At 56.2% G+C, this 23,956-nt stretch overlaps 9 protein-coding genes across 9 annotated transcripts; 5 read left to right on the top strand and 4 right to left on the bottom strand.

Annotated features, from left to right (window-relative positions):
- Positions 1-2,822: 2,822 nt before the first annotated feature.
- Positions 2,823-4,388, top strand: ISF_02971 (glutamyl-tRNA(Gln) amidotransferase subunit A; the record flags this gene model as incomplete). The annotated part of the gene is made up of 1 exon (XM_018846577.1): positions 2,823-4,388. The coding sequence occupies one exon, from the start codon at positions 2,823-2,825 to the stop codon at positions 4,386-4,388; it is 1,566 nt and encodes a 521-aa protein (XP_018706305.1).
- Positions 4,389-4,916: 528 nt separating this feature from the next.
- Positions 4,917-6,501, bottom strand: ISF_02970 (phosphatidate cytidylyltransferase; the record flags this gene model as incomplete). Its single annotated transcript, XM_018846576.1, has 4 exons — positions 4,917-4,958; positions 5,029-5,834; positions 5,918-6,296; positions 6,352-6,501. The coding sequence occupies 4 exons, from the start codon at positions 6,499-6,501 to the stop codon at positions 4,917-4,919; spliced, it is 1,377 nt and encodes a 458-aa protein (XP_018706304.1).
- Positions 6,502-8,404: 1,903 nt separating this feature from the next.
- On the top strand, positions 8,405-9,262 carry ISF_02969 (carbonic anhydrase 2; the record flags this gene model as incomplete). Its single annotated transcript, XM_018846575.1, has 1 exon — positions 8,405-9,262. One exon carries the CDS (start codon positions 8,405-8,407, stop codon positions 9,260-9,262), a length of 858 nt encoding a protein of 285 aa, XP_018706303.1.
- Positions 9,263-10,000: 738 nt separating this feature from the next.
- Positions 10,001-12,496, top strand: ISF_02968 (DNA repair protein Rad26; the record flags this gene model as incomplete). The annotated part of the gene is made up of 2 exons (XM_018846574.1): positions 10,001-11,143; positions 11,201-12,496. 2 exons carry the CDS (start codon positions 10,001-10,003, stop codon positions 12,494-12,496), a joined length of 2,439 nt encoding a protein of 812 aa, XP_018706302.1.
- Positions 12,497-12,751: 255 nt separating this feature from the next.
- ISF_02967 (NAD(P)-binding domain protein) lies at positions 12,752-13,513 on the bottom strand (the record flags this gene model as incomplete). Its single annotated transcript, XM_018846573.1, has 1 exon — positions 12,752-13,513. The coding sequence occupies one exon, from the start codon at positions 13,511-13,513 to the stop codon at positions 12,752-12,754; it is 762 nt and encodes a 253-aa protein (XP_018706301.1).
- Positions 13,514-14,647: 1,134 nt separating this feature from the next.
- On the top strand, positions 14,648-15,763 carry ISF_02966 (trypsin-related protease; the record flags this gene model as incomplete). Its single annotated transcript, XM_018846572.1, has 3 exons — positions 14,648-14,875; positions 14,939-15,165; positions 15,250-15,763. 3 exons carry the CDS (start codon positions 14,648-14,650, stop codon positions 15,761-15,763), a joined length of 969 nt encoding a protein of 322 aa, XP_018706300.1.
- Positions 15,764-16,145: 382 nt separating this feature from the next.
- Positions 16,146-17,457, bottom strand: ISF_02965 (glycerol dehydrogenase; the record flags this gene model as incomplete). The annotated part of the gene is made up of 8 exons (XM_018846571.1): positions 16,146-16,178; positions 16,233-16,483; positions 16,539-16,635; positions 16,693-16,906; positions 16,960-17,058; positions 17,116-17,185; positions 17,241-17,339; positions 17,397-17,457. 8 exons carry the CDS (start codon positions 17,455-17,457, stop codon positions 16,146-16,148), a joined length of 924 nt encoding a protein of 307 aa, XP_018706299.1.
- Positions 17,458-17,983: 526 nt separating this feature from the next.
- Positions 17,984-20,278, bottom strand: ISF_02964 (Major facilitator superfamily domain, general substrate transporter; the record flags this gene model as incomplete). Its single annotated transcript, XM_018846570.1, has 15 exons — positions 17,984-18,164; positions 18,214-18,240; positions 18,304-18,406; positions 18,463-18,624; positions 18,676-18,691; positions 18,743-18,854; positions 18,916-19,068; positions 19,122-19,161; positions 19,333-19,444; positions 19,495-19,576; positions 19,633-19,652; positions 19,703-19,868; positions 20,018-20,037; positions 20,082-20,130; positions 20,193-20,278. 15 exons carry the CDS (start codon positions 20,276-20,278, stop codon positions 17,984-17,986), a joined length of 1,329 nt encoding a protein of 442 aa, XP_018706298.1.
- A 680-nt stretch (positions 20,279-20,958) lies between these two features.
- On the top strand, positions 20,959-23,640 carry ISF_02963 (Fungal transcriptional regulatory protein; the record flags this gene model as incomplete). The annotated part of the gene is made up of 9 exons (XM_018846569.1): positions 20,959-21,017; positions 21,072-21,388; positions 21,457-21,713; positions 21,764-22,432; positions 22,489-22,709; positions 22,760-22,861; positions 22,907-23,200; positions 23,262-23,383; positions 23,441-23,640. The coding sequence occupies 9 exons, from the start codon at positions 20,959-20,961 to the stop codon at positions 23,638-23,640; spliced, it is 2,241 nt and encodes a 746-aa protein (XP_018706297.1).
- Between the last annotated feature and the right edge of the window lie 316 nt (positions 23,641-23,956).

Below are 23,956 nucleotides of genomic sequence, written 5' to 3'. Positions count from 1 at the left end.
CTTGCGGTCCAGCCATGTCCTCGTGAGGCTTTTTGCTTGAGGCATGCACTCACTCGCGCACTCACTCGCGCACACACTTACACACACCGCTCTTGCGTGCTTTTCTATTTAACTAACTAGTTGCTCCGTACCATCCAAAGCACATATAATAGACTACCCCGGCCTATGAACTGCCTGCGGGCGGTCTTCGATGGGCTCATCAGTGATTGACCCTCCCTCCCCGCCAGTCGTGGCTGACAAGACGCCCTCTGGTTGGGCGCACTTGTCATGCATGTTTGCTTTTTCTCATGCCGAGCCACGCAGAAACATGACTTTTGTTCGTCCCCTCTGTTCTCTCGAATCTCCGCGTGTGTCCTTCTCTCTCTCTCTCTCGCTGTCCTCTCTCAACCCAGTGGTCAGTAAACAAGTCGTCCCTCAAATCGAAACAGTGGAGTTGTACATCCCGCAGTGAAACCGGTCTATACCCTGTTTCCGATTTCCTGGGCCGGAGCCGCTTTCCTGGTCTGCATGCTTCGCGTTTGGCACAGCTCATGTGCGTCTGCGAAGGTGGCGAGCGGGCATCTGCTTGACTCGTACGTAGCATAAGCAACTCTGCTGATCTGGCCGTTCATCCGTACAACTCGTACACTCGTACGAGCTTATGAGCTATTTTCTAATAGGGGAGTCATTGTCTTGAAGAGCCCTCTTCTGGTGCGGCTGGAGGGCTTCTCGTTCATGCGTTGCCTTTTCCACTCTTCCTTCCCTCCCGGTTCTCGCTGTCGTCTTCATCAGATAGGGCCACGACACGTGTCCATGCATCTCGCATCCTTCACCACCAAACTGACTTGTTGGGTTGGCAACGAGTGAGAAAGAGTATCACTGCCTGCTGGATGGCATGTCATGACGCCCTATTCCATGCACTGTATACCAGTACATGCATCTGTACATAGTTCCAGCCCAAAGCTTCCAGAATACCCATCTCCGGATATGCAATGTGCCCAACCGGGGACTTCCCTCCTTTTTAACCCCTGGCCCAGGCTCCAGGACCAAAGAACCCTGCTAGCTGGCGATTTTAGCTCACCAACTGGTACCTGATTGGACGATGCCTTATCCCCTGCCTGGCCCTGTGCTGGGATGTAAAGTTGGTGCAGGCGAATAAGGACAGAGCTGCATACCGGAAAGCCAGGAAAAAGGGAGAGACTGAGAAAATTTTTAGAGGATTTCTTTCTTTTTTAGGAGACTAGAAATGGCACACATCACCCCTGTCTTGCGCAAGACTACCTTACTAGGCAACTAGGCAAAGAGAAGAGACATACCCGGCCCCGAATTTGAGACACTTGTTCCAAGAAACGCCGAAATAGCAAGTCGGTCGTTAACTAATTTGGCTATGCTTTATCAGCCTGTCCTGTATCCCTATGTACATACGAATACATACACCACAACACACACTTACATACATACACCCACGCCCTGCCTTGCATGCACACACAGAGCAGTAGCCCCAGCCAAAAGGGCAGACTTTGTCCCAATTATTTTTTTCTGCCTTCCCCCTTTCTACTTCTGGCGCTGCGCCTCATACATACGATATCCCATGTCGCCAGCCCAGTCATTCGTTTCTGACGTAGGCCGTTTTCTTGATCTACCGGTCCACGTCTACCGGGGTCCAAGCGTACAACAAAGCCCCTCCCCATGCAATGCGCAAACCGTGCTCCCGGGAACCGCTAGCTATATACCGCTAGCTATATATACGAGCCTTGGAAGACATTGTAGGAGCCTTGGCCGAAACCTGAGATCTGAATGGTCTGAATCACCTGAGCAGTTAACAAGGGTCCCAAGACAAACAACCTATCGACGACGAAGTTGTCTCCCTCGGTTGCCTGACACATTCAAGACATTTGGACAACAACCCAATACGTCGTCATTCTGCCTGGGAAGCCGAGAAACCTTATTACCCTTAGTACGCACCAACAATCGGCCACTCCCTCCCGCTTCTCTCTCTCTGTGGTGGTGTATGTAGGTGTACCCGCTAACTCATCCACTTGACCCAACCAACACAATCTCGGAGGTGGTTCCAGACTGACGGCCTATACACGACACTAGCATCCCCAAGGTTAGACGGGGACGGGATCTTTGGTCTATTAGGACTGTCAAAGATCATCAGTTACCTCACACAAGGGCGTCGTCTAACGAATCTTCCGTGCCACCTCACCCCCCCCTTCCTTCCTCATCTGTCTTGACACCTTCCTCGCTTCGCTTCCGTCCACCTACATACACCCTTTCCTCCGTCTTTCGGCTTCCTTCTTCGCCACTCGCCAAGGATCATACAAAACAACATCCGTCGTCTAGAATCCATCCGATTCCGCTTATCTCCTGACAAGACAGCAAGAGAAGAGACGAGGGCGAGTCACTCTAGCGTATGCGCAGTGGGGAAGTTGCTCTCGGGAACATAAAAGCTAACGATAGGTACGGTCCGTTTTCTGCGCCGCCGCCGCCGTTTTTTTTAGTTTATGCTTTGGTCCTCAGCTTCCGCCTCCTTCGAAGTTCAATCCTTCCTTCTCTCTATCCCCCCCCTCTTTCCCCGAGTCTCCTCGTCTCCAGACCAGCCGCTTCCGACTACGGGGCCCGTCGCTATAGCATAGCAGGGCCGTCTATAGTACCCTCGTTTCGTTATCGCCGCGACGTCGTCTGATTTACTTTGCGTATTAGAAGGGGATTCGCCAAGTGCTTCGGATATACCCCCCCACTCACATCACGCCGGTTGTCAATATTCTTTCGCCATTGGCAGCCAAGAGAAAAAGCCCTTCTCCCTCCCAGGGCCCTGAATTAGCTGGTCTACTGCAATCATGGGCGCGGCGCAGGCACCTTCCATCGCCGACGATGCTCACCTCCTCACGGCCGCCGAAGTCCTCGGCTACATCCGCGCCGGCGAGCTGACGGTCGAGCAGTACGCGCAGGCGCTGCTGGATCGCATCGCCGAGCGCGACTCCCAGGTCCGGGCCTGGGCCTACCTGGACCGGGACCTCGTCCTCGAGCAGGCGCGCGCCCTCGACGCCGTGCCCTTTGAGCAGCGCGGTCCGCTCCATGGCATGCCTATTGGCGTCAAAGATGTCATCTACACCAAAGGTGAGGTCCCGATTTTTTTGTTATTCCCGAGAACCCGCGTAGGATCTCGGACCCCGGCCCCCTCGGCTCTCGCTAACCAGCCACCCCCCTCCCTCTTAGACATGCCGACGCAGTTCAACTCGAGCGCCTACCAGGGCGACTTCCCAAAAGTTGACGCCGCGCCCGTCCAGCTCCTCCGGGCCGCCGGCGCGCTGCTCATCGGAAAGACGACGACGACCGAGTTCGCCGCGACCGGCGAAGGCCCGTCCACGCGCAACCCGCACGACCCGTCGCGGACGCCCGGTGGCTCGTCCTCCGGCTCCGGCGCTTCGGTCGGCGACTTCCAGGTGCCCGTCGCGCTCGGCACGCAGACCGGCGGCTCCGTCATCCGACCGGCGTGCTTCAACGGCACGTACGGCTTCAAGCCCACCTGGGGCCGTATCTCCCGCGAGGGCCTCAAGTTCTTCTCCGTCACCTACGATACGCTCGGCTTCTTCGCGCGCGGCGTCGACGACCTGGTGCTGCTAGCCGACGCCTTTGGCCTGCACGACGACTCCTCGCTGCCCTCGCCCTCGCCGTCCTTATCCCCGTCGCTAGACTCGGTGCGCGGGCTGAGGCTTGCCGTGCTCCGGACCATGATGTGGCCGCACGCCGGGCCCGGTACGCGCGCCGCGATGGACCGCGCGGTGGCGCTGCTACGCGCGCGCGGCGCCGTCGTCGAGGACGTGGAGCTGCCGGCCGCGTTCGACCGGCTGCCGGCGTGGTACGACGTGGTGCTGGCGCGCGAGGGCGGCACCGCGTTCCTGCCCGAGTACCGGGCGCACCGGGCGCACCTCGGCGCGCTGCTGGTCGGCTACGCTGAGACCGGAGGCGGCTACTCGCACCGCGCCTACCTCGAGGCGCTCGACGGCATCGCCACGCTGCGGCCGCGCCTCGACGCGCTGCTTGAGGGCTACGACGCCGCGCTCACCCCGAGCGCCCCGGACGAGGCCCCCGAGGGCGCCACCACCGGCAGCTACCTCTTCTGCAAGATGTGGTCCGCCCTGCACGTCCCCGTGCTCAACACTCCCGGCTTTCAGGGCGCACACGGCATGCCCATCGGTCTGTCGCTGCTGGCGCCGCGCTTCAGGGACGCGCAGCTGCTCGCCGTCGCGGCGCCGGTGGGAGCGCTCCTCGAGGCAGAGGGCGGCTGGACGCGCCGCGTTCATCACAGCAAGGTAATGACGACGAATGAACATTACGAAGAATCAGCGAGCAAGATGCGGTTAAACGGCACCAGCGGCCATAACGGTACGAATCACGCGTAGAAAACGATCGCATTTAATAGCTTCAAGACAAGGTAACTGATGCAAAAACGTGGCCAGCAGTTGGCGGGTTCAAGCCTCGCTTATAAGTACAAAAGAAATACCCACGCACCCGGAGATACAGGACTTGCGTGTGGAGGAACATATATTGGGAGCCTCTTTTCTTATTTCTTTCTGGGCATTATTTTCAGGTTTTTCTCTTTCATATCGCACGTGTAATGGATTTTCTTGTTGTGAGATGACGAAGAGGAAATGTGGAAGAAGAAAGAAAAAAGAACTCTTTTATATATCGACAACTCCCCAATGTTGGTATCGAGTGTTGAGCTCGTACTAGATTGGCTAATTTGATGCTTTATCCGCCGGTTTGTGTGTAAAAAACGATGCATATATATATGCTTGTGCATATATGGAGGGAGAATACATAGTGGAGGGCATATTCATGAAGTGGTCACCACCAAGGCCTTTTTGTTCAGGGCGGGGAGGAGAAAAATAGAAGCAACTAAAACAATTTGGTCATTTCATCGCATCTGCTCATTGGCTGGCGGCCATGGCGTGGTCAATACACGCGGTAAGCTATAGCATAGACGTAGTTAGTAAACAAATCGAGAGGAGAGATCTGGAGATGGGGTGGGGTGTCACATACGGCTTCAGGGACGATACCCTGGTTGCCAAGATACCGGCACATGCTCTTGACGAGCTCGACTTGGTCGTCAGGGCCAAGCCTGGTGATGGCGGTTTCCAGCACCGTGCCGAGGTCGACCTTGTAGACGGCGATGAAGGTGTGAAAGTACATGTAGGCAAAGAAGCCCATGATGAACTGACAGTCCATGCGGTCCGTCATGCCGCCGTGCCCGGGGATGGAGTCGCCAAAGTCCTTGATCTTGAAGCTGCGCTTCAGGCCCGACGCGAAGAAGCCACCAAACGGCGCGATGAGGGAGGCGAACGAGGCAAGGATGAAGGTGTGGAGCTGAATCGGCGCAAAGGTGAGGGTGATGGTGCGGTGCTGCGGCAGGAAGAAGAACTGCGGGATCTCGTAGGTGGCAGGGAGGAAGACGAGGTTGGGGTTGCACTGCAGGCCGGTGAAGATGTTGGCGCCGAGGTCGTTGACGGGGCAGATGAAGAACTTGGACTGCATCATGAGGTTGGAGAGGAAGATGCCGAAGATGACGGTCATGATCCAGGCGCCGACGAAGCCCTCGACCGTCTTCTTGGGGGACAGCTTGATGAGCTGGGTGCGGCCAAAGGCGATGCCGCAGATGTAGGCGAAGATGTCGTTGGTGATGACGAGGGAGGCGGGGAGGAAGAACCAGATCATGCCCTCGAAAATGTTGTTCATGACAAAGTGCGCCTGGACGACGATGAGGTAGAGGGCCATGTGTGTCCAGGCAAAGTTGGTGAACTGAAACTTGTAGTGGCCAGCCTTGAGGGAGGCGACAAAGAAGACGAATCCTGGGTAAGATTTGGTTAGCATGGCGAGAGCGCAAGCAAGCGGACGACTTTTGTTTAGAGTCGAAGGGTCTGTATGGGCTCACCAAAAACGTAGAGAATGAAGCTGATGAAGCGGTGGTGGGTAGCGAGCGGAAGCAGCACCTTGTCAACCAGGACAATGTGCTTGAAGTAGTAGATGACGCTTTCGCCGTACAAAAAGTACATGGTGGTAGCGAGCCAGTACCAGTTGAGGCTCTTGGTCGATCGCAGGGAGCGGGCGCGGCTGGGGACGTTGGCGATGGCGATGACCTCCTTGAAGGAGATGATCTGGACGGCGGTGACGATGGCGATCATGTATATGTGGCCCATGAAGAGGGCGCCGAAGAAGACGCCAATCATGACAAAGGTCCATAACGTCCGCGTCCAAAAGTTGGCCTTTTTCTTCTCGTACTCGGCCCTTTGCTCCTCGGGGGTGGGCGGCTTCTATCGAGGACGAAAGGGTTAGCGCATCTGTGACGATGGACGCAAAACATCATACCTCTTCGACCGTCTCGAGCGTCAGATGCGCCTTGCTGCGCGAAGGTGAGCCATCCTCGCTGAGGTCGCTGAAGCTCGACCGACGGCCCTCAGAGCCGCTGCCGTTGCTGGACTTGTGGGAGAAGCGAACGCCGCGCTTTGGTCTGGTCATGGCTGTAGAATCTGCGTGTTTATGCTATTCTTGGATGATGAATGACAAGAAACCGTTCGCGATCGGGGATGGCTGCTGGTTTCGTTTGTACGACGAGAGGGGGGTTGGCGTCGACAAAGCAAGGCGACAGCGAATGATGACGATTTCAGCCCGAAGCTCAGAAAAAGAGCAAGCAAGCGGAGCTCGGCAGCGGCGGTGGCAGCAAAGTGGCAACGCAGGGCCCTTGGCGGCGGCTGCTGTAGGATCGAGGAGGTAGGTCGTCCCGGGCGGAGAGAAAGTCGACGTAGGGATGGCGGACAAGGAGAGAAGGAGAAGGTTCTGTGACGTCGAGAAATAGATGCTGGAGCGCTGACCAAGGATTTTCTTCGTGGCTTTCCAGCGGCGCTGGCTAGTTAACCCCGTTCCAGTTTTTGTCTTGGGGGAGTTTATTTCCCGAATAGCTCAAGCCAAGGTAAGGTTGGGGCGGACGGGGCATATGCGGCGGAGCAACCGGCTTGACTTTTTGCAGTAGGAAGCACCGTGCAAGATTTTGAGGTCTCTGATTTACTGCCGATTGGGTCGAGGTAGCAGCGCATTGTGGCTTGTGCGGGTGGGGCGTTCAACAAGCCTTCAGGGGAGCTATGTGCTGGAGATGCGCTGGAACTCTGTCAACGGCTCGCTGTGTTGTGCCGTGCCGAGGGAACATTCTCGATGTGGGGCGCGGTTGGGGCTGGAGGTGGCTGGTGCAGGAGCTCTCGGCCTGTGAAGACGGGGGAGCTGCATGACGTTGAGGAAGAGAGGGGATGAAGAATGATAATAAGACTTGCAAAGGAAAACAAACAAGGGAAATGCTCTTCGTCATCAATGTTGATATAAGCCACGAAATTTTTCGTACAACCCCATCTCCATCTGCGCACACGCTGTCTCGTGCCGCTCTCAGCCATCCTAGGCAAAGTTTCGTGCACTGCGGAGTTGTGGAGAGGCTTGTGTACTTCTGGGAAAGCCGCATGTGTGCATCTGCTCAACAAGATTTGGCGGGTAACAAGCAAATCCATCACATCTCGACTACGGCCACTACATGGATGGATGCCCCTCTTTTGTACAGAGTAATATATCCTTATTTTCTAGTGTAAGAGGAGGACGTGGCATACATGATGCTGTCAGCTGCTGCATGCGTTACTATGGGTTGCATGCAATACATGCTGCAATACATCTCCGTACGCGTTGCGCCAAGATGATTTGGTTACAGCCGTCACAGGGTGCATTACTTGCACTTCCTCCTGTAAAAACTGCTGAATCAGTGCCTTCACTGTTGCTAAAAGGACGAAGGCGTACTGGTTCAGTGCAGTGGTCAATTTTTGTGCTGGGCCAAATGCGCTGTAATCCCCTCCCTGTTGCTTGAATTGCGATCCCCAATAAGGCTGGTGAGAGGCTGCGTTCCCCATTCCCCCCATCCCCCAAACAAACACCAACGAACACCACCAGCAAACACCAGCAAACACCAGCAAACACCTCCATCTCGATCAATCTTGTGCCATCAACCCCCTCCACCCCTCGACACACCCAATCATCAGCATCAAAAAGACCCCAGACCCTGCCCCCGTCCGACCCTTTCTCGTTTCTCACCTCTTACATACGGCAATCCCTCCTACAGCCGCATAACCATCCACCCAACAATTCAACCAGTCACAAACACACGCATTGCCGCTACTGCACCAGCCAAGCTCCTAAACCCACTCGCATCCACCCCTCAACTTACTCCCGCCAACGTCATTCGCAGATCGACCCCGAGTAGCACCTATCTCGACTTGCTCTTACAAAATTCGCGATTACGCCCGACCTCTGACAAACAGCTTTGCATATATATCCCGCTCACCCACCACCATCCCTCACCTACCCCCTTCCCTCTCCCCTCTCTCACTTGATGCTGCCCATTCGCACTTTTGCTCGACCTCTGCGCTCGACACTGAAAAGGCAAACCTTCTTTGCACCTCGCGAGACCGTTGCCCTCCCCAACCGATTAGCTGCCGCCTCACGCCTCGCCAGCTCCTGCTGCAACGGCTCCGACCACCCTCACCCACCCGTAACCTCCAAACCCAAGATCATGGCCGGCGCGACCCCCAAGGACGTCGAGGAGTACCTCCAGCAGTCCCACGACCGCATCTTCGAGAACAACCGCCAGTGGGCTGCGAAGAAGAAGGAGCAGGACCCGGGCTACTTTGTCAGCCTCAGCGCCGGCCAGTCCCCCAACTACCTTTGGATTGGATGCAGTGACTCGCGTATCCCAGCCGAGCAGATTACTGGTCTTGAGCCCGGCGAGACGTTTGTCCACCGCAACATTGCCAACCTGGTTGTCAACACGGACCTCAATGCCATGAGCGTCATTAACTATGCCGTCCGCCACCTCGGCGTCAAGCACATTGTCGTCTGCGGACACTACGGCTGCGGCGGTGTCAAGGCCGCCATGACTCCCAAGGATCTCGGCATCCTCAACCCCTGGCTGCGAAACATCCGGGACGTCTATCGTCTGCACGAGGAGGAGCTTGACGCCATTGCCGACGAGGAGAAGCGCTACGACCGCCTCGTCGAGCTCAACGTTGTCGAGCAGTGCCGCAACGTCATCAAGACGGCCGCCGTTCAGCAGTCCTACAAGAAGAACCAGTACCCTATCGTCCACGGCTGGGTATTTGGTTTCAAAGACGGCCTCCTCAAGGATCTCGACATTAACTTCAAGGAGATGCTTGCTAAGGTCCAGAAGATCTACAACCTCGCCGACGAGTAGATTCCCCGTCAGATCGAATGGATGGATAGAAGAACGAAAAACAAAACTACGCCCTGCGTTGTCTGCGTATTGCAAGAAAAGTGTTTTGGAAACTAAGTGTTTTGGAAAGTGCAAGGAAATTTTGGAGCGAAGTCGGACGGGCTAGACCTGCCGTTGTTGAAGGCGTTGGAAGCATGTAGCGGGAGACGATGACTAGAGGGAGAGCTAGTGTGGTGCGTACAGAAGTTGGAGTGCGGCATTTGAATATCTACCAATGAACCTAAATTCTTACCAACTCTACGTCTGCCGAGCTGTGAAAACTATGACTGCGGCACTATCGATGGCTGACTTCCGAAGCTAGCCTCGCATACCCAGGCTAGTCATGACGACTTCAAAAGCCCCGGATGGGCTCAAACATCGGACGATCACTGTTTCACGGGATAAAACGTCATGCAACTCTAAACATGCATGCATTGTAGCCAAAAATAAACAGGCTTACGGTATCACTTCTTTTTCTGACCTCATCACTTGCTGGCATCATCTTCTGATGAAAGTATCGCCTCCGATTCCGGCGGAAAATGCTACACGTGACACCGCGACGCGTCAAAAGCTCAGCTTGGCCGCTCAATCCTTGCTCAAACGCGCTGAACGCGGTAACGCTCGTCCAGAAGACGAGTTTTTCTATCACCTCTTGATATCCTCACCAACTGGCGGCGGCCTAGATGGCCGAATATCTTGCTGGCAATCACCCTCTCCAGCATGGACTTGGATGAATTTTCCGACGACGGTCTCGACGACCTCCCCGAGAACGCCCTCCGCGAGATCGAGAACCAGGCGACCCAGTTCACGCAGGCGCAGCAGCACGCCCAGCTGACTCAGAACAACCACCCGCGGTCCTCCGTCGACGCCCGTGCGCAGCAGTCCGACTACGGCTGGGAAGAGGACGATGATCTGGACACGGCGCAGGTCGTCAACGACGCGGGCGTGCCGGTCGGCGGTGGGCGGCGGCCCGGCGGCTTCCCCCAGACCTCGTCCGTGACCGTACCGATCCCGCCGCCCAACCCGCCACGGCGACCGATCCCACCCGTGCCGAACCCGCAATGGAACCCGACGGTAGCGCAAAACGCCTCTCGACCGAACGCGACGCAGCAGCTGCACCCCCCTCGCGCCGGCATTCTCCCCGCGGCGGCTGCCGCCGCCTCCCAGCGATTCAACCCCTCGCAGGCTGCGTCTGGCGGCGGCGGCGGCCAGGCGCCGCTGCTGACGCAGACGCAGCCAGGCGACGTGCTCACGGCGCTGCAGATCCGGATCCGGGCGCTCGAGTACGACCTCAACGCGGCGCGGGGCGAGGCGTCCATCATCCGCGCCAACTCGGTCAAGGCGCAGCGCGAGTTCGACGCGCAGGTCGCGCGGCTCAAGCGCGCCAACGCGGAGCAGCTCGAGGCGCACGGGCGCGCCGTGGACGCGGCCGTCGCGGCGGAGCGGTCCGCCCACACGGAGCTGCAGTTCCTCCAGCAGGACATGAAGGAGGTCATTAGCGACAGCAGGGCCCGGCGCAAGGACGGCGCCGGCGGCGGGCCGGCGGCGGGGAACATTGCGACGACGCCGAAGAAGGCGGGCGGTAGGAGCTGGGGCATCGCGGACGGGTTCGACGAGATGGACGTGGCGATGAGTAGCCCGAGCAAGGGGCGGGGGAGGGGCGGCCGCGGGGCGGGGTCCGTGGCGGCGAATGTGGGAGAGCGCACGCCGACGAAGGGGAAGAGGAAGCGGCCGGTGATGGATAGTCCGGTGGCGGCGCTGGAGGTTGATACCGCGGATATTTTTATGGCTGACGACAAGTTGGACCTCTCGAAGTCATCGCAGCACCATGTCGCAGCTGCTCCTCCGGCCGCGCCGTACGAGGTTTGTTTCTCCTGTGCCAGACTGTTTTATCGAATGGCTTCTAATCATGGTTTCCAGTTTTTGCAACTCATCCTTGACCACGGCTGCTTTCCCCAGCAACCACCCACGTTTGACATCCTGTCTCGCTTCTCCTTCCCCTCCGACACCACGTCCGCGTCCCTCGCCTCCAAGATCTTCGAGCGGCTGCCGCTCATGGGCAACCCGCACCAGTCCATGCAGCTGCAGGTCGACTTTGCCGAGACCGTCATCCGGCTGTGGAGTCGTTGCTTCGAGGAGCAGTACTGGGCGCCGGTCAAGTACCTGATGCCGCTGCTGTCCTTCACCTTTCAGCTCCACGTCACGTCAGTGGCGCCGCTCGTGGCGCGCGACCTCGTGCCCGTCGCGCAGTCGACCATCTGCCTCGTGGCCGACGCCCTGCAGTCGCGTCAGCCGGACGGGAGCTTCCCCAACCAGCAGGAGTACAAGTACTACGAGGAGCACATTGATACGGCCGAGGCCATGGCTCTGCTGCACATGTGCGCGCTTGCCTGCGCGACGTCGCACGACGATGGGCAGAACGGCATGGAGCATGGCCTTTCGTCTTACTGGAAGCTCATGTCTCTGGACATGGTGGTCATACTGCTGTCACCGAAGCAGCGGTTTCACGACATTGTCAACATGCTAGACCTGCTATCTACGTCATCGTTGCCGGATTCAATCGGCCCTATAACGGAGGAAAAGGACGCGCAGCTTGTCGCTCGCATAATCATCGAGCGCGTCTCTGCTAGGCTCATCGAGGGCCCGCGATCACCTCATACGCAGACCCAGAAAAAGACGATACGGACGACCGCCCTCCGCACCCTCATCGCCTTTGCTCGATACCCGTTCGGCGCCATGCAGCTTGCCGTCCACGATAATGCCATCCCGAGACTCATGACTTGCCTGAGCACGTCCATCGACGAGCTCTACGACCAGCCCGTCTCGTCCGCGCTGCTGCCCGAACCGCCGGCCCCAACGGCTGACGACGACGACGACGTCAACGCCGCCCGAGGTGGTGGCACCGGCGTGGGCGACGACGATGCCAGCGCCACGCCTGAGCTAAGCCGCAACATCTCGCAGTGCGTGCTCCTCCTGCATGCGCTCGTCACGGACCCGCACACCGCCGACGCAGCTGATGTGAGCCGCAAGCTGTCCGTCTTTCACGGCGGCAGCCAGCGGCAGCTGCTGGCGCTCGGACGGCTAACGTTTGCGGAGGAGGACCTGGTGATGGAGGCCGGCATCGACAGCGAGATTGTGGAGGCGGCACATGAACTGCTGGAGCTCGCCGTGTCGCCGGACGAAGGCGAGGTTGTGAGTGAGGCGTTTGGGCCGTGAGGGTGCGATGCACAGCATCCTATATCACCCCGAAGATACCACAGAAGATTCGTGTCACATACTAGACTGGGCCACCGGGGATACGGGTCTTGGTATTATGATCATTATTATTATAATTATTATGTAAAATATAATGTTGATTTGGATTCACCATCAATCATTTTTCGGCTTGCACCGCAATAATTTCGAGCAGCGCCCTGTTCGATAGCATCCGGAATACCAGATTTATTCCGTTTATCCAACATCGGCTCTCTCTCACAAGCCCATGGACTTGCGAATTGCCACGTTGGGCACTATCCACGACGACCCCAGGCGAAATGCGCCGGTCGCCTCTAAGCCGCCGTCCTTCCTCCCCGTGGCCATCTGCGTCAGGAAGCTGCCCAGCATCGGCGTCGGCGAGTGGCTGCCCTGCATGCCCGCCCGGACCACGGGGCTCAAGACGGCTGCCGTCGCACGGTACAGCAGTCCCGGGTCCGGTATGTACGGCCTGATCGCCTCGTGCCCCGCCGCGTCCACGAACGCCGGCCGTACCGAGTCCGCCCGCAGCGCGCCCCCCGAACCCGCCGCCAGGTCCGCCAGCGCGCTCTCCGTCTCGCCCTTGACCCTCGCGAACACGGCCGAGAAGCGGCCCGGCGTCTGCGTGGCGCCCTCGCCGGAGACGTAGACGAAGCGAAAAGGCGGGTCGCCGCCGCCAAGGCCGGAGAAAGCAGTAGCAGCAGCGAGGGCGTAGTCCTTGGTGATCTTGACGTACTCGTCGCGGGCGACCTTGGTCTGGCTGACGCCGAGGGCCCAGACGCAGCCGGAGGCGCCGCGCAGCCGGGCGAGCAGGTCCGGGTCGTCGTAGGCGGCGAAGTCGCGGTGTAGGAGGACGCGCACCTTGGGGCTGCGGGCGGCGTCGGCGAGGGGCACGGGGCGCCGGCTGAGGACGGTGATTTGGGTGACGTCGGCGGCCTTGATCATGGCCTCAAGAACGGCGGAGCCGACGAGGCCGGTGGCGCCGGTGAGGATGAGATGCATTTTCGAGGCAGGCGTGGGTGTATTTGTGTGTATGTATGTACGGATGACTTGATCAGAGGATGCTAAGACTCTCAATGGATTGGAGGAAAGGAGAGGATAAAATAAATTATAGTAGGGTTTCTGGTAGTGCCGGGTGTTTAGGGGCGACGGATCTACAAGGCTACTATCACCATTATCGCCGAAGCCTAATTTTCACCGGACCGGATGAGGGCTGGCGGAGTCCGTTGTCCGCTGGCCGCCACGTAGGCCTCTTTTGGAGCGTGCGGAGTCGATTAAGGAATTATGCAGCAGTAGGATTTCCCCGTCTTTTCTTTTTTTAATTTGCTTGAAATTTCTTTAATGATATAGATTATCTTCGCTCGCTTCCTTCCATAAATGGCAGGACTTGGTTGGTACATGGGCCATGTAGACCAGTCAATACAACATTCTCGTAGAGCAGCTTGAGCTTCAACGCTGCTGAGAACATTGGCCAAGAAGAAAGATGACTCGAAGAGACTCGAATTTAACTCTCTATTTAGTTCTATTCAATTTACTGCAGTAAAAAAGAGTATCAATCAGAGTGTCAAGTTGAGAAGCTTATTCGCTGTGACTACGTCAGCGCAAGCAACCATCAGTGGCGAGGGGTGAGGACGAATGCCAGCCCACTCTTACAAAGGAGTCTCTCTGCTCGAGACAGAGGGCACAGACTGATGCTGCCTGGTAGAGAGTATTAAGCTGTTAGTAACTATAGCACGGCCGCGGAGCACTATGATATTGCGCCACAAGCTAACATGGCGCCGGTGCAGTAACAACCCAACTGTAAACTCCTAGTCAAGACTCCAGCAGGAAGCAGTCTTTATTATAGAGTGTTCTCGGCCATTCAAAGTTTTATAGACCAGTGAACAAGTCAGACTCATTGAGTCGAGTCTAGTCTATTAACCTTGGGATTAGATTGTACGTCTCTCAAGCCATAAAAACTTGGCTGCATTTTTTTTTTTTTCATTCATCTGCCGTGGTCAGTTTTAGTCACAGAGGCGCGCGAAACTATATGTAGAAGCTGCTCGTCAACTCATGTCGTTCACGGCCTACACCAACAACTGCTTTCTTATTCTCCTAAAAGTTCATCAAAAACGATATCTGAAATCAAACGCCAAAATGCTACACCAGGCCGCCATTACACTGATCGTCGCGCTTTTGGCTGTTTCAGCAACGACTCTCGATAAGAGAATCGTTGGCGGAGATCCTGTCCATGAGGGCGAGTTCACCTTCGTTGTTAGCATCCTCAACAGCGGTCATTGCGGAGGCATTTTGCTCGATAGCACTACAGTGCTCACTGCTGCTCACTGCCTTCCTGCAGTCCTTACTGTGAGGGCGGGCTCACTGGTATGCATCTACCCCCTCTCCTTCCATCAAGATAGCAGGAAAGCTGACTCAACATCTATTTAGCATCGTAAAAAGGGCGGTGTTGTGTCCAAGTTCGCGTCTAAGAAGTACCATCCCGGATACAGAATGAACCCAAGATTCACGATCAAACCCTATATGAACAATGATATTGGCATCATCAAACTAGCGACTCCGATCGAGGCGAGCGAGGAGAAGAATATAGGCTACGCCACGCTGGCCGAGGAAGACTCGGATCCCGTGCCCGGTTCCATGGCTATCGTCGCAGGCTGGTAAGTGCCCTGCCACCACTTTACGCGAAAAAAGGCTTTTCCAGCTTTGCCGTTGCAGTGAAGCTGACAGAGAATGAACAACAGGGGCAGGGATGAACGCGAGAAACGTCCCCATTTCGAGGTGCTCGGGAACCTCACCAAGGTCACCATTCCCATCCTCGAGCGCGCGGAATGCAGAAAGGGAAAGGTGCGCGGCCTGGTTGATCGCGTGCAACTGAGAGACACGATCGTGTGCGCCGGCACCCACTCCAAGGGCGCCTGCGAGCACGACGACGGAGGCCCCCTCATTGACCAGGAGACTGGCCAGGTGATTGGCATCACGTCCTTCAACGTAATGGATGAGGACCTCTACATCTGCGACGAGGCGCCGGCGGTGTTCACCCGCATCGGGCGGTACATCCCTTGGATCAAGGAGCACATGGGGGCCGGCCCCAAGCCGAAGGAGAAGGCATCAAAGGCGGAAGAGGAAGACTCTCGAGAGGTCGAAGAAGAGAAGCCCTGCGCGACTGACGTGCAGCCAAAGTACAAGGTGACGGAGGAGGAGGAGTCTCGGCCAGTGATTCCACAGTACGGCGGTAACCGGAGCCGGCCGCATTGAACCGGCCACGGCTACAAAAGACAGCTGGGTTTATTTGACAAAAGAAAAGTAGAAGGGGGGGCTACTTGCTGATACTTGAAGATAGCTGAGGAATTTTGATACCCCATATACTGGCACGCTTAGGGTCCCGCCCATCGCTTCCTGTGATTGTACGGCAGAGGCAGAATTTTTTATATTCATTTTTGATGCCGTCAAGATTGAACGCGTTGGTCGAATTTTTATTTTTATTTATTATTAGAGCCGAGTCTAGACCGTTAGTTTGCAAGGGTTACACTTGCAGAGTTTACACGTGGACTTTCGGTGTTTTTTTGTTTTAACCTTGCGCAGCGGTTCACAGTATTCTAGAGAGAGGAAAACAATTCTATTTTAGGCATTGTTTCTTCTATTTATTAGGTCCGTACCAGTCCTCAAATCCCTAGTATATAGTCAGCATCAACTCCTTAGAAAGTGTACGGGGATTCGGTCTTACAAGGTCATGCCCCCAGAGGGGAGTGTTGATTCGCTTCTGCTTTCCATTCGCGGCCAGCGCATCCAACGCGGCGACGTCCTCCTTTGAGAGGGAAATGGCCTTCAAGTTGTCGGTGATGCGGCTGGGCGTGACGGACTTGGGCAGGACGACGGATCCCTTGTTGACGTGGTAGGATATCAGGATGGTGGCGGGCGAGACGCCGTGCTTTGCGGCCAGTTCCGTCACCGTCTCGTCTGAGAGCAGGGGCGCGCCTAAGACGGTCGTTAGTTGACGCAGGATTTGAGGATGTTCAGTATGGTTTCGCACCGGTAGAGCCGAGAGGGCAGTAGGCCTCGAGAAGGATACCACGGCTGTTGCACCATTCCTTCAACTTGTGCTGCGGGTTATAAGGGTGCAACTCGACCTAAGACAACATGTAAGCGCGCGGCCTCTTAAATAATCTTGCCCGAAAGAATTTTACCTGGTTGACTGCTGGGACGACGGTCCAGATGGTGGCGAGATCCTCCAGATAGGGAATGCTAAAGTTGGAGACGCCAATGGCTTTGACCTTGCCGGAGCGATAGAGGGCCTCCATCTGCTTCCAGGTCTCCTTCTGGTCCCAGGAGCGGTCTACCGCGCGGGATCCGTCGGGGTTTTTGGGGAACAGCGGCTCAGCAGCAGACGGGACAAGACGGCTGGGTCGTGGGTTAGCAGCCTAGGCAGCGGCATCAATGGGTGGTATACTGACACTGGCCAATGGATCAGGTAAAGATCCAAGTAATCCGTCTGGAGATCTCGCAGACTCTGCTCCAAGCTCTCGGCGACGTTGGAATGGTAGGTGTTCCAGCTGAGCTACCGTGTTAGTGATTGTGGTACCCTGTAGGTTGGCAAGACAAGCGCTTACACCTTGCTCGTGATGAAAATATCCTTGCGGGGGACACCAGACGCCTTGATAGCCTCGCCGATCTCCTTTTCTAAAGGGAAGTTAGCACAACTCAGCGTTGTGGCCTAGGAGTCGTTGCCACGAACCATTTTGGTAAATCAGTGCGCAGTCCAAGTGTGTGTAGCCATTCTGCAGAGCGTGCTGGACCGCACGCGCGACCTCGCCCTCTGCAGCTTGCCAGGTTCCTAAATCATGTCAGAGGGCTTTTCATAATTTATGATACGGAGCGAGAGTGTGCGTACCTAGGCCGACTGCTGGAATCGAGTCTCCAGTGTTGAGCTTCAAGTGCGTCGGTGTCGCCATTTTCACTGGGTTGATGGGAATCGTGCAGCAGGTCGTGGACGGATGATGGAAGTAGTTGGGCCTGTAGTTGCTTGCTTATATATCTCAATTCAATTAGAACATGTTTCAATGCAGTGCTGGTAGTCTGTCTCACTTCTCTTTATGTAAAGTAACGGAACTCGTCCCTCGGACTCATGTGGACAGCCGACCGGAGACGAAGTGGAGGGCAGCCAGCTCCGGTCTCGGGACTCCTGTCGCATTGTGCAGCCCCGGATCTCAGATGCTAAAAGGCATATATATTCTCAAATCGACAGGAAACAAAACAGTAAAATAAAATAAACCAACGACGAGATGAGCAACGACAAAATTGTCTTCCCCTTGTCGCTGCCTATTTAGGTTGGAGCCTCTCTACGGCAGGAGACGAGCAACGCGTCTTATCGCGATGTAAAAAATGTGGTAAAACAAGCTCGAATAAGAAGTGGAGACATGCATTCAACCAGAGCTCACTAAAACTACTAAATAGACCTAATATTTCTTGTTACATATTTCAAGCTTGAAGCTTGTGATCGGTTTCAGCTGGGCGCTCTGATTCATATGGGTAGGGAAACTTGTTGAGCAAAACCTTGAGCAGGAACGCCGTCACAATTGCTCCGAACATTAGGCAGATGCTGACGGAGAAGCCGGCGATATACTTGGGAGCCGAATTCGACGGCCAGATATATGAGCCGCTGGAAAGAGTCAGCCAGCGATCAGACGACGAGGATTGCGCAAACTTACTACACCGAGGACAGGTTGGCGAGTGCACTATCAAGATGCGTAGCGCGGTTAGTAGAAGCCGGCATGAGAATGTGACAAAAGTATACGTACTTGACGATTCCAATGGCAACTGCGCGTTTCTCGGCTGGTTGACTGATGGTGTTTGAGAGGTAGCTCAAGGTCAAGGGACTACATGCCCAGATGCCGGCACCGCCTGAGTGCGTCGCATTAGTATCAGAGCCGAAATGGAAGTGGGTGGCCTTGACATACCAAAGCAGAGAAACGCGTATCGAACCCGAGAGTTCTCGACCGCGGCAACAATGATCAAGGACAAGGTGGCGAGGGCGGCCATTGCCATGATGTGCTTTGGGCGCTCGTTTTGGAGATCGGATGAGAAGCAGCTGATGAGAACGATGACGAGGGCGGTCATGTCTGTACTTTGTTAGCGATAGAAGCTGTGGACGAGGCTGTTAGTTCACTCACAAATAGGAATCGTCATCTAAACCTGGTTAGCAGGGCAAAATGGAACAAGAATAGACGAGAGACTCACATATTGGGTTTGTTGACCTTCATAGCCCAGCGCGACCATGAGGGTTGGAATGAAGTAGGTGATAGTGCCTGCACAAGTACACAGGCTCTGAGCCAGCACAAAGACCCAAGTTCTATCAGGCGTCAGTAACGAAGTGGATGATTATTCCAAGTTTTTCAAGTAAAAAACATTACCTCCAGTCCTTGACGGCTTGCATGAAGCTCTGCCAATGCCCGGGTGCCTCTAGTAGAGTGTAGTTGTTATCCTTCGCAAGACGTCTGATGGCGTACTCCCTCTCCTCAGGTGTGAGCCACCTTGTCGTGGCAGGAAAGTCGGGCAGGATAAAGCTAAATAATTATAAGCATCAATAATCTTGGTCAGAAGCAGCATGCAAACTCACATTGCAATGACGGCGAATCCGATCGTCATGCAGCCCTCAACTGAGTAGGGTTAGCGGGGGCGATGCCATGAGAGGACGAGGTGCAGTACTTAAAAATAGCCATTTCCACGCAGGCAAGGCGCCGTGATGTTTCATACGCTGAGTGATTTGGCCGGCTACTCTCAAGTTAGTTGTGTGAGGCTGGAGATGTTGCGATTGGGGTTGCTCGTACCGATGAGTCCGCCGACTGCACCAGACAGGAGAGACGAGCAGTAGAAAATAGAGAATCGACGCGCGAGTTCGCTCTTCTTGTACCAGCTGCTCAGAAGTAGAAGTACACCGGGCTTAAAAAGAGTCAGTAGCAGAAACAAGATAGGTCGGGAAGTCCTCTCACAAAGAAGCCAGCCTCGACGAGCCCGAGACAAAATCGGAGGGCGATGAGATGATCCTTGGTATCAACGCCGACATAGGCAATACTTGATATAATTAGCATCAAAGGAGGATTTTCTTCTTGCAAGAAAAAAAAACTTACACCATGCCGCCCCAGACAATCTGTAGTTGATTAGCTGCTGGACAATGAGGGGGCAGCCGGGAATGCTCACCATGAGACCGGGCAGGAAGAGACTCGGCCTTGTTCGACTGAGGATCATATTGCTGGGCACCTCCAGCAGGAGATAGCCGATGAAGAAGATGGAAACTGCAAGGGAGTAGTTGGAGGAGGTAAGGTTGAGGTCCTTTGCCATGCCAGCCTCTCTGGCATTGCCGATGCTGGGGTGGGTTAGTCGAGTCTGTCGCATCGCATGTAGGAGTTAAGGTAGCGTATACTACTGACTTGTTTCGATCCAAATCTTTGATGAAAAACAGACGGTTAGTATTTAATTGCATATTTAATAACAATAAAGGAGACGTGGCCGTACAGTTCAGGATATACTGCCAACTGTTAGTAGTGGTCGTCGCTTGTGTGTGTTGAGGAGCACATACCATGACGAACAGGGGTGGAAGAAGTCGCATGTCAATCTTGCGAAGCAGTCTAGAAGCGCATTAGAGTCTGGTCGATGACGTTGATACTAGGCCGTGCATCGCCGAACCAACCTCTTCTCTAGTTCTGGGTTCTCAACGAACTGGTCGGCGGTGACCGCCACGGCATCCTCGATGCAAGTTGCGTTTTGTTTATCCATTTCCATAATCTAGGGTAGTTGAAGATGTCTGAAACGGTTTCCCCGGATTCTTCAACAATACGTCTAATTCCACGGGTATATATATATACAGATCTCCTTGACAGGAAACGAAACTTGGGGAAGTGGAGACTCCGATGGGGTTTGTCGGAGTCGCTGTGGACGAAGAATGCGGAGTAAAAAGACCCGCAGATTTATTCAATATTCATGAGAAGAAAACTAGGTAAAAATCTGGGGGAAGTCGGTAGTTAGTTGGTTGGCGAGTGACTCGCGAGTCATGGACTAACATTCATAATCTCCCACCTTCCTCCGTGCTTCCCACCTCAGCTCCGCCCTTTGCATCCTTCACATCACTAGCTAACATGTCACGGCAAGACAAGCGCCGCCGCAACGAAGAATCTGCTTAGATGGCCAGTCCCCAACAGCCCGACGCTTTTATCTGTACTTGGACCGGATGCCGCCGATCGTTTGGCAAGCGCGAGCATCTGCGACGCCATGAGCGAAGCCGTAGGCCGCCCATCCAGCTGCTTCACAACCAACTCTCTCGACTAACACACTCGGGCAGATGCTAGAGATGTCCGGCACGAATGCCCAGTATGCGGAAAGGGGTTTGTTCGACGGCAAGTATTTCCAACGGCTGAACTGTATTGATCTCTACTAACATGGAAATGTCTAGCGACGTCATGACCCGACACGCAACCCTGCACGGGGCTGTCGGGAAGCGGCCGCGCAAGGTGTCCTGGTAAGTGGAACCAGCTGCGCAGTTGCGAGCGCCCTATTTGACCGGTCTTGTTAGTGTCTCATGCGTCAAGCTCAAGGTCCGATGTGACGGAGAGCCGGGGAGTGCCTGCAGGAGATGTGAGGCTGCCCGGCGGCCGTGCCAGTATCGGAGCCATGTGGATGACCCGACCCCGGCTGGCGCTCCGGACCAGACGGACCAGTCACTAGCCTCGACGGATCTAAGCATGAGGGAGGCTAGCATGCAGCCCGTCTTATCCCCCAACCCCATCGGCCATGCCTCTCATCATGACGCGCGCGGTGTTGTTGGCACGGCCACTGCATTCCCAGCCTTGCCTGTGGATGGTGGAGTGCCGACCCTGAATAGCATCTCAGGTATGGAGAGACTGGAGATGCTGACTTGGACCGTCCAAGGGGAACGGAAGTTAACCTATATCCCATAGAACCGATACTAGCCTTCCCGGTGGACAGCTCCCAAGGCTTTAGCACAGACCCGTCCGAGAGCTTCTTTGGCTGGGACGTGGGCGACGTCGGCTCCGACGACATGGACTTTCTCAACGTGTCGCTTCTGGAATGGTTTCCGACGGCAGCAGCCAACGAAGAGGCCACCGAGCCCGTGCAAGAACCTGTCGACAGCGACGAGTCCGAATCTCCATCGTCGCAGCTTATGCGGGATGCCCAGCCCCCCGATACTCCCTGGGTATGCATGAGCTCCGTCCAAGATGTCCATCAAGATGTTGACCGATCCAGCCGCATGTTTATCACCCCAGCGAAAAGGATGCCCAGATCAACCTCTCGCCCGCCGCGCCAAAGACGCCCCCCTCCATCCTGCAGCCTCATCCCGGCCCCGTCACGGAACCCAGCCGGCAGGCCATCATCGCCCTCGTCAACGCCACGCACCGGCCCATCTGGCCCGCCGTCGACGCCACCTGCCTCCCCTCCTCCTCCACGCTCTCCCTGTGCGTCAACCTGTACTTTCGGCACTTCCACGAGACCCTGCCTATCCTGCGCCGCCTGGACCCCATCACCTCGCCGGTGCTGCTGCTCGCCGTGGCCGCCGTCGGCGCCGCCTACTCTCGCGACGCGGCGCTGCGCAGTCTGGCGCCGGCTCTCAATGAGCTCGCCCGGCGGGCCGTCGAGCGCGACCGCGGCGCGGCGTTTGGCCTCCCGTTCGTGCAGGCGGCGCTGCTGCAGGCTGTGTTTGGGCTGTTTTGCGGCTCGCGCATGCTGTATCAGCATGCCGAGGTGAGTCGGGGCGGGCTGGTGACGGCGGCGCGGAGGATGCACCTGCTGCGTCCGGGGCTGTCGTTTGTGCAGGAGCTGCAGAAGACGGGGGTGCAGCCGAAGAGGCGGCAGATGGAGATGGCGGCGGCCGCGGCCGCGGATGACGAGAGACGGAATCTGGGATGGGGGGTCTATGTAGGGGATTCCGACGCTTCATCTATGACGGACCATGGCTGACGAGCAGAGAATAGCTCTACGATATGCAGATATCCGCCCTGCTGAACATTCCGCCGCTCTTCTCCATCTCCGAGATCAACGTGCCTCTACCGGCTGACGCTGATGGGACGTCGAGTTCACAGTCTTGCACGGAATCACCGCCCAGCTTCCGAGCCGTACTCGACGCACTGCTCTCTACCGGAGAGCTGCAGCATCCTTTGGGCTCATTCAGTCTGTCCATCATCGCACACACGCTGTACCGGTTCAAAAAAAAAAAAAAAAAAAAAAAGGCGCTGACAATGTTAGACTTTGCACAGACGCCGCAGCAGTCGAGGCCATCTTCACCACGACCCCCCAGAGCCCAGGCGACCGTCGCTATCGACTCGAATTCCCACCCACCTTGAAATAGTACGTGACGAAAGCCTGCATGACTGCGTTTCTGACCAACGACAGCAACCCGCAAGAACTCCTCGACGAGCTCGCCGTCGCCTGCCACTCCCTCACCGCCCTGCCCAACGCCCTCTCCATCGGCGTGTGCGCGCTGTCGCACCTGGGCCACGTGCAGTTCACCTGGCCGGGCTTCCTAAACACCGTAAAGGTCGCGGCGGGCAAGTCCGGCACGGAGGAGAGCAAGGCCGGCGCGCGGGCATGGATCCGGTCGCGCGTCCAGGACGACCCGGCAGGGGCGAGGTTCATCCTCGCCCAGGCAGGACAGCTGAGCGCCTTGCTGGCGAGATATCCTTTTGAGTTTGTCACGCCTCTCCAGATTATGACCAGGAGCACCTTCATTGCTGACGGGACGGAACAGTGCGCCTGCGGAGACGGTGTTGTGTCTGGACGTCGCACTCACGTTCTGGGCGTTGCTCAAGTTCTCGAGCGATTTAGGCGGTGCTGGGGGCGGCGCAAGACAGAGGCCGTTTTCCATCTTTTGTACGTTCTTGCGCGATCATGGTCCGGACCGTGTTCCGCTGGCTAATGAATGAATAGGGTCCAACTGTGACGATGCGGGCGAATGGGTCAAGAACGGCGGCGCGGTCTACTTTCAAGGCCTCGGCGAGCTGAGGGAGCTCACGAGTGCCAAGTGTCTGGCCATCTTCAGGCAGCGGATGGGCATCATGTCGTGGGGATTGGCGGACAGGTTCAAGCATGTCTTGCTGAATCTTGAACGAGAAGAGCAGGCATTGTAAACATGGAGGTATTTTGACGGATGCCCATGACCAAGACAAAGCATGCGTGCCATCCTCTCCGAATAAATTCGCTCGCCATGCTAGCTAGCCTTGGTATCTTTGAGGCAACCCATCACCCAGCTCTGCCAACTTGGTACGCACGATTTCTTCACAAGTCTTCTCCAGCCTGCTCATGTACTCATCAGCAGCAGCCGCGCTCGCCGTCGCGGCCGTCTCTGCGCCTTCGAGCGTCAGCACGTCCCTGGCCAGATCGGCCATGGTCGCAAACTGGTCCATCCAGCAGCGAAGCGTCAGAGAGCCGGAAAGCTCCGGAAAC

Source organism: Cordyceps fumosorosea (assembly GCF_001636725.1).
Source record: "Cordyceps fumosorosea ARSEF 2679 chromosome Unknown scaffold_5, whole genome shotgun sequence".
NCBI classification, from domain to species: domain Eukaryota; kingdom Fungi; phylum Ascomycota; class Sordariomycetes; order Hypocreales; family Cordycipitaceae; genus Cordyceps; species Cordyceps fumosorosea.
Note: the sequence above shows the minus strand (reverse complement) of the source record. Positions and strands in the feature narration are given on the sequence as shown.